The 8,010-nt window shown below is 55.3% G+C and overlaps 1 protein-coding gene across 1 annotated transcript; it reads left to right on the top strand.

Moving 5' to 3' along the window:
- The first annotated feature begins 1,717 nt into the window (after positions 1-1,717).
- Positions 1,718-4,554, top strand: UBE2C (ubiquitin conjugating enzyme E2 C). The gene is given in 8 exon segments (XM_087720899.1): positions 1,718-1,859; positions 1,972-1,999; positions 2,128-2,152; positions 2,155-2,213; positions 2,694-2,898; positions 3,181-3,237; positions 4,492-4,523; positions 4,525-4,554. Coding segments are annotated over 8 exon segments (534 nt in total). The 5' UTR covers positions 1,718-1,761.
- Positions 4,555-8,010: the final 3,456 nt, after the last annotated feature.

Genomic DNA, 8,010 nt, shown 5'->3' on the forward strand with positions numbered 1-8,010 from the left:
CTTCCCCTCTGCATTGCTTGGGATGGGAGAGGCTGTCCCAGGAGCCCAATCCCCCAGGAGCAACAGAGCTTGCTTCTCCCTGCTTCATCCCATCCCCATGAAGTGGCTGGAGAAGGTCGTTAGAGTGTCATAAAGGTGAAGGTTTCCCCTCCCACGTGCGTGCCAGTCGTTCCCGACTCTAGGGGGCGGTGCTCATCTCCGTTTCAAAGCCGAAGAGCCAGCGCTGCCCGAAGACATCTCCATGGTCATGTGGCCAGCATGACTCAATGCCGAAGGCACACACAACACTGTTCCCTTCCCACCAAAGGTGGCTCCTATTTCTCTACTTGCATTTTTTACATGCTTTCGAACTGCTAGATTGGCAGAAGCTGGGACAAGGAACGGGAGCTCACTCCGTTATGCGGCACTGGGGATTCGAACCACTGATCTTTAGGATCAACAAGCTCAGTGTCTTACCCACGGAGCCATTGCGTCCTTTTGGGGGTGTGATATCAGTGTGCAAGTGAGGCCCAATGATAGTCCCTAGCCCACCCCCCAAAAAACCCTCTAGTTTAGCAAACCAGAGCACATTGCCAAGCGTATTTTTTGACTGGGGTGGGATTCACACAGCCGCCTGGGGAATCCTGGGAGTTGAACAAGGGATGGAAACTCGTCAAGGAGAGAAGCAGCATGGAATTCAGGAGGAAGCTCAGTGTTTCTCAACCTTGGCAACTTGAAGATGTCCAGACTTCAACTCCCAGAATCCCCAGCCAGCATTCGCTGGCTGGGGGATTCTGGGAGTTGAAGTCCGGACATCTTCAAGTTGCCAAGGTTGAGAAACACTGTCCTAAGGACAATCAGCGGAACTCCAGAAGTTGTGGCTACTTATCACTGGAGGCTTTTAAGAAGAGACTGGACAGTCAGGTTTCCTGCTTAAGCAGGGGGGCTGGACTAGAAGACCTCCAAGGTTCCTACCAGCAATATTTTCCTTCTAATTCTGAAATCCAGAAATCTTAAAAGTTGACCTCCTTGGTCTATGCAGTTAATTATTTCCCTTTTTTTTTTAACCTAGCGTGTTTTTTCATCCTACTGTGGGTGCTCTCCCCCTCTCTCTTCCTGTGCACTATTAAAATCTAGAGATGGTGGCAGGATGCAAACTTTAGAAAAAGATACCCGAAGAGCGACCGGTGGGCAAACGCCTCTTGCGACCGTTTAATGCAAGGAAAGGCGATCTTCTGGGAGAGAGAGGAGGAGAGGAGAAGGAACAGGCCAGCCCGCTCCCACCCCCCACCTTGGGGAAAACAGGATTTCCACCCATTGTCCAGATTTGGGGGGGGGGGCGAGTGAAGAGGCTCCCATCATCCCCTGCCGCGCTTTCCCGGAGAAAAAGCGGCGGAGGCGGGGGGGGCAAGGCCCCAGCGGAGGACCACCAACCCCCTCCCCGCAAAGCAGAGGGGGGGGCAAGGAAGGCCGGGCAGGCAAGCGGGGTGGGGAGGGGGGAGGAAGGCGGGCGCCTCCTTCACAACAGCCCTGCCAGGTAGACCAGCGGCGCCTCCTGGGAAGCCGCCCCGCCTCGCCTTTCGGAGCAGCACCGCCGCGGCCAATCGCTGGGCGCGCGCGCCGCCATTGGGCAGATCGAACGCAGGGAGGCCTCCGATTGGCTGCGCCGCGCCAGCTTTGCAACATTCAAACTCGCGCAGCGGCCGCGGCCGAGAAGGCGGAGGAGGAGGAGGGAGGAAGCGCGGAGCCAGCCGGGCGAAGCCTCTGCCTGCCTCTCCCTCCATGGCCTCGCAGAACGACGACCCCGGCGCCATCGCCCGCGGACCCAGCAAGGCGGCCGAACCCGGCGGGGTCGCCGCCCGGGGCTCGGTCCGCAGCAGGTGGGGCGGCCGAGGGGTCGGGCACGTGCGGGGCGCCTCCTCCTCCTTCGGCCCCTGCGGCCCGGTCGGGGAGCCGCTCCCGCCGCTAACCGCTCTCTTTCTCGCCCCGCAGGCTGCAGCAGGAGCTGATGGCCCTCATGGTGAGTCTCCCCGGGGGCTCTGCACGGCTTTCCCCCGCCCGCCCCCTTCCCCGCGTCCCGCAAGCGGCCGAGGGGGATCGGCGCTCCCGGGGCCTCTTTCCTGATCCCCGCCTGCCTTTCCCTCGCAGATGTCCGGAGACCACGGCATCTCCGCCTTCCGGAGTCGGACAATCTCTTCAAGTGGATCGGGACCATCAACGGCGTGGCTGGGACGGTGAGCGGGCCGCGGGAGAGGGAAGGCGGCCTTGGGCCCCGCGGGCGTCGCCTCCGGTCGCCCGGGCGGCATTTCACGCTCACGCAAATAAAGCGGTCAACCAGGTTGCCAAGCGTGGGAAGAAGCGCAGATGGGGCGGCTCCTCCACCCCGCTGGCCTGCAGGCGTGGGGGAGAGGGGCTTCCTGATGGCCTCGAGGGAGCCCCTTGTGGTCGTCTGCAGTTCCTGGGGGGGGAGAGATCCCGCCTTCCTTTGTCCAGCCGGAACCCTCTCTGGCTGTTGGGGGAGGGGTTTCTGGGCACACGCCCCCCCCCCCTTTCATCTTACAGAGACGGGACAGCCCAAAGAATTCCTGGTGGTGCTTCATGCGATGGGCTTTCAGGCAGAAGAGGGGGGGGCAAGGGCCAGGGACCAGGCAGGAAAGACCGGGAGTGGGTCCTGCCTGGCCTTTTAATCTCCCCCCCTCCCCTTCCAAACGCAGGTCTATGAGGACCTGAGGTACAAGCTGTCCTTGGAGTTCCCCAGCGGCTACCCCTACAACGCCCCCACTGTCAAGTTCCTCACCCCTTGCTACCACCCCAACGTGGACCTCCAGGGCAACATCTGCTTGGACATCCTGAAGGACAAGTGGTCAGCTCTCTACGACGTCCGGACAATCCTGCTCTCCATCCAGAGCTTACTGGGAGGTGAGAAAAAGGCTCCTGGAATGGGTGGGGGGGCTAGGAGAAGAAAGATCCCCCCCCTCAGCCCTGGATTCCCACTGGAGCATCTGAGCTGCACCCCAAGAATTGGGAGAGGATGCCACCCCAGGGCTCCCGTTGCCTGGTTCCGGGCAGAAGAGCCATGCCACTGGGCCTGTGCCAGGGGTGATGCCAAGCCCACCCACCGTCCCTGGCAGAGCAGGGTGGCAGGGAGGAGGGGGGTGATCCTTTGCCAAACGTGTTTGGGGACCTTCTCTGCCACTCCAGAGCCAAACGTGGAGAGTCCCTTGAACACGGAGGCTGCCGAGCTCTGGAAGAACCAAGGCAGGTGAGTGGACCGGGGGGGGGGGGGAATGCCAGGGTAAAAAGGAGATTGGAGAGTTCTAGTCCCGCATTAGAAGAAAAGCGCCAAAGGTGCCTTTTTCTCAGGCAACTGGACTTTCTGGTTTTTCTCTGAAGACGTTTCGCTTCTCATCCAAGGAGCTTCTTCCGCTCTGACTGGATTTGGGGGGGCGGGGGGGGGGAATGGAAGGATTGCAGGCGCTTAGAAGGTTACAATCTTGGAAGACTGTACACAGTGAGGCATAGACGCTCAGAAGGAAAGGCAGCTGGGTAGCTTTCACCCAATCCCCCCGGGGGCTCTGAGTTCTAGTCCTGCCTCAGGCACCAAAGCCAGCTGGGCTCCTCCCTCCCTCTCTCTGTCTCTCTCTCTCACACACACGCTCATTCGCACACACCACCTTGCTGTTGTGAGGAAAATAGGAAGAAAAAGGGGTATCCGGCGTCTTTGCCATCTTAGTTTCCTATAAAGTAAATAAAGGTGGGATAAAATTCTAAGCAATAAGAACCTTTGGAAAGACAGAGAGAGAGAGAGAGGGAAGGAGAGAAAGAGAGAGCATTCATGGAGAGTTACAGAATGCAACTTGAGTTGTGGGGGGGGGGCTCCTTTATTTCATTTTAGGAGCCTTCATGAGGACTTGGATCTTTCTTGTCTGAAAGCACCCGGGTTCCTTTTTTGCCTTTTTGAGGCAGCCGCTCTGTGCTGCTTTACTGTAGAGACAGTCCTCGACTTACAGTAGTTTGTTTAGTGACAACAGCACTCACAAAAGTGGCTTATGGCCATTTCGCACACTCCTTTTGGAACCTTCTGGCAAGCCGAGTCACGGGGAAGCCAGGTTCACTTAACGACCGTGTGGCTGACTGAACAACTGCAGTCATTTGGTCAACCAACGCGGCACAAGGAAAGTCGCAGAATGGGGCAAAACTCAACAAATTTCTCACTTAGCAACATAAATTTAGATTAGATTTTGGGCTCGGTTGTGGCAAGTCAAGGACTACACGTATAGATTTTTACAGCTGCACAATTGCATGGAGAGGGGAGCAGGCACACAATTGTGCAAAAGAAGGACCGTGCCTTGGTGCCTTTGCCCAGCTGTGTGGGTGGGGGATTTGATGCCCAGAAAACCCTTGGCTGAATTTGCCTCCCTTTCCAGCCTTTTTGCCTAAACTGAGACCCCCTCCCCTCCCTCCAAGCCTTCTCCTCCGGGGTCCTTAACCTGCCCCCCTTGTCTCCTCACCCAGCCTACAAAAGACGCCTGCACGAATCCTACCAAAAAACACAGGAAGAGCCAGGATACTTGATCTCCTTCCCAGGGAGCAGCTCTTCGCCTGGGGGGGGCGGAGGATAATGTATTTCCCCTCTTCTGTTTTATCCTTGTACCTTCTGTATGTCGGCCCCTATTGTATTATAGCTCATTTTAAAGTTTTATTTGGCTTTTCTTTTCTCCTGGTCTTAATGTATAAATAAACTTTTCTTTTGTTTTTATGAAGTGATGCCTATTTGAGTTTGGGAAGGGGGGGGGTTCAGGAAACTGGAAAGAGTGCAGAGAAGAGCAACAGGCGGTTGGGGGACTGGAGGATAAACATATAAAGAACGGTTGCAGGAACTGGGTAGGTCTTAACAAAGAGAAGACTAGGGGTGGCAGGAAGGCCGTCTTCAGTATTTGAGGGGCTGCCACAAAGAGGGGGGGGACACAAGCTATTTTCCAAAGCACCTGATAGGGTAGAACAAGAAGCAATGGGTGGGAAACTGACCAAGGGGGGAGAAGCAACCTGGAATTAAGGAGAAATTTCCTAAAAGCGAGAACAATTAGCCAGTGGAACTACTTGCCTCCAGAAGTTGTGGCTGCTCCAACACTGGAGGTTTTTAAGAAGAGACTGGACAGCCATTTGTCTGATGGTACCGAGACTCCTGCCTTGAGCAGAGGGCTGGACTAGAAGACCTCCAAGGTCCCTTGCAACTTATTCTGTAGTGTTGAATCCCCCTTCTTTGCTGGAAACGGGGCAACGCGCCTGGGAGCTGGGTTAGAATTTTCATCCTGAAATTTCTACCTATTCCTTATTGCTCTGGGCAAAATTGAGAAATGGATGTTGGGTATCCGTGTTATTGTTTTATAATGTTTGGCATCTGCAATAATATGAAAAAAATGAGGTGTTTGTAGTGTATTGTCACCATCTTGTAGGGTTTTTTTGGGGGGGGGGTTCGGTTTCAACACTTGCCAGCTGCTATTTAATACGATTTGGTATTAAATACCTCCCACACCTTTCCGTGTCTACAATTTTAGAATTTAAAGATATAGGTGAAGTATTTTTATATTATTCTTTTAAACAAACCTTGATTTTTAGCTAGTTGTTTGTTTAGCTAGTTTAGCTGCAGTGAGAAAAGATTGATTCTCCCACCCTCAAGCCTTGGGGGTGCATGGAGAGAAAATGGCACCAGGGTGATTTTTCACTTTTTGCCAGTACCCCCCAAAAAGAGGGGTAGCAATATTTCCAAACCCCTCTGCATACCAGAGAGAGCGGGAGACCAGGCTGGAGGCCTCGCAGCTGCCACAGAAGCCCAGTTTAATGTTGCTTGTGGCCTTCCTCAAATCTCCAACCACTCTGAGTGACCTCGGCCCCTTCCATGACGCTTCTTCCTCCGGGCGTTTAAGTGAATGAGTTGGCTTTCCTTTCCCAAGGGGATCACAGGACATCCGCCCACCCTGGGACACCCCCTGCCCATAGGGCATAATTGCATAAGCCTCTAGAATTCCCTTTTCAAAGCCCCTCTCATCCCCCCACCCCCCTTGAAGCCCCTCTGGCTCTGATTCTAGAGAGCTCTAGGGAGGCCTTTTCCTTTCTAGGAGGGTCTCACAGCTGAAGTCAGGAGCTTTGGCCTTGCAGGGAAAACTGCCCTTCTGGGACATTGTGTTGTAATATAGTTCCTTGTGTAGGCGTAGCCGTCACCCATGGCCCAGTGGATAACGGGGCATGCAGAGCCACGCTGAACCACACAAGAGAAACAAACTCCTAAAACGCCATAACATCCTGATAGTTCATAACATAACATCCTGAGAACCTCTTTGTATGAGTCTTATCTCTCTCCTATTGATTCACAACTTTTGTCTCTGTTTCTCACTTTACAAGGTCTTGTCTCCTCTCGCTGTTATTTTTTTCCATGTCTCCCATATCTGAAGTCATCAGCCTTTCCCTGGATAACGGGGCATGCAGAGCCACGCTGAACCACACAGGAGAAAACAAACTCCTAAAACCCCATAACATCCTGATAGTGCATAACATAACAGTCTGAGATGTGCCCTACCAAGGACGCCCAGGATTTGACCATATAGGCAGAACTTCCCTGAGCAGAAGATTAGAAATTGTACTTTTACAGGCTGTTTTTAAGCACATGCTGATTGCTCCTCCTGCCTTTGTCCTATCTCAATAAAAGGGGCTCTCAGACCCCCCAATCTGGGTCGCTCCATCCCCGAGAAAGATCGTGTCCTGTCTTTTCTCCACATTGGCCTCATGGACGAACCACGGGAACATCACAACATTGCCCATCACTTGAGGACCGATGCTCCGAGACCCCCCCCCACCCCCCTCAGATGTGTCTTCTTGGGGGGACTCTGGCCAGAGAGCGGCCGGTTCTGTCGTGCGGAAGCAGTGTGCCCCTTCCCACCCGCACCATCCCCTCCCTTCGGCCCTTCGGTAGATGAGTGGAATTATCACCCTGGGCACTGGGGGTGGGGGGTTGCTGAGAGAGAGAGAGAGATGGATTCCAACCACCGGGATACTTGAGTTCACATTATCCTCCAGGGGTTCCATGGCTTCATTCCTTAGTTTTCCTATGTAGAAAACTTCCTACGTAGTTCCTGCTGGGACTGGAGGGAGGGATAGGCAGAGAGGGAAAGGAGGGGAGGAGAAAGAAGGAGGGAGGTAGAAGAGAGGCTTGGTCTCCTATTCCCCCCCTCCTCCCCCAGGAAGAGGAGGGGGCACTGCCCCACTCTCAGGAAGGCGGAGGGAGCTATTCAAAGGACTGAAACTGGAGCAGCCCCCTCTACTTCCTCTCCCTTGTGAAGAGCTGAGGTGGCGCAGTGGTTAAATGCAGCACTGCAGGCTACTTCAGCTGACTGCAGTTCAGCGGTTCTAATCTCACCGGCTCAGGGTTGACTCAGCCTTCCATCCTTCTGAGGTGGGTGAAATGAGGACCCGGATTGTTGTTGGGAGACGATATGCTGACTCTGTAAACCGCTTAGAGAGGGCTGGAAGCCCTATGAAGCGGTATATAAGTCTAACTGCTATTGCTATTGCTTCTCTTGGGCAGGAAGACCTTCTGCCCTGCACAGGTGCCAGCCGGCCTTTGGGCTTGCAGTGGGGGTGGGAGACCCTAAGGTGCCCATCCTGTCCCTGGCACCAAGTGCCCCACCTGCTCTGCTCTCTCTCCCTTCAGCCCCTGCCTGGGATGGAGACTGGCAACATGCTACGCCCTGAAGCCCAGGGAGGGGCAGGGAGTCCCAGACCACCCCAGTCCTCCCTCCTCCATGGGGTTCAACCCCCCCCCCAAAGGGAACGCAGGTGTCCCCCTCGGCTGCCCCCTCCCCCTGCCTGGCACGATGGGGTCTGCTCAGGGAGCAGGGAGGGCAGCCGCAGGAGGTGCCTGGGGGGTGGGAAGGGGGGAGGTCTGTCGCCTGTTTCTCTCTCCCTAGCCAGGCGGCCTCGGGGGAGGGGGCAGGCAGGGGGGGCTCCCACAAACCAAACTCAGCCCACAGGCCC

The sequence above is a fragment of the Thamnophis sirtalis genome, unplaced genomic scaffold (assembly GCF_051295495.1).
Source record: "Thamnophis sirtalis isolate CommonGarterSnake01/CBP01778 unplaced genomic scaffold, rThaSir2_p1.2 scaffold_7, whole genome shotgun sequence".
NCBI lineage: Eukaryota > Metazoa > Chordata > Lepidosauria > Squamata > Natricidae > Thamnophis > Thamnophis sirtalis.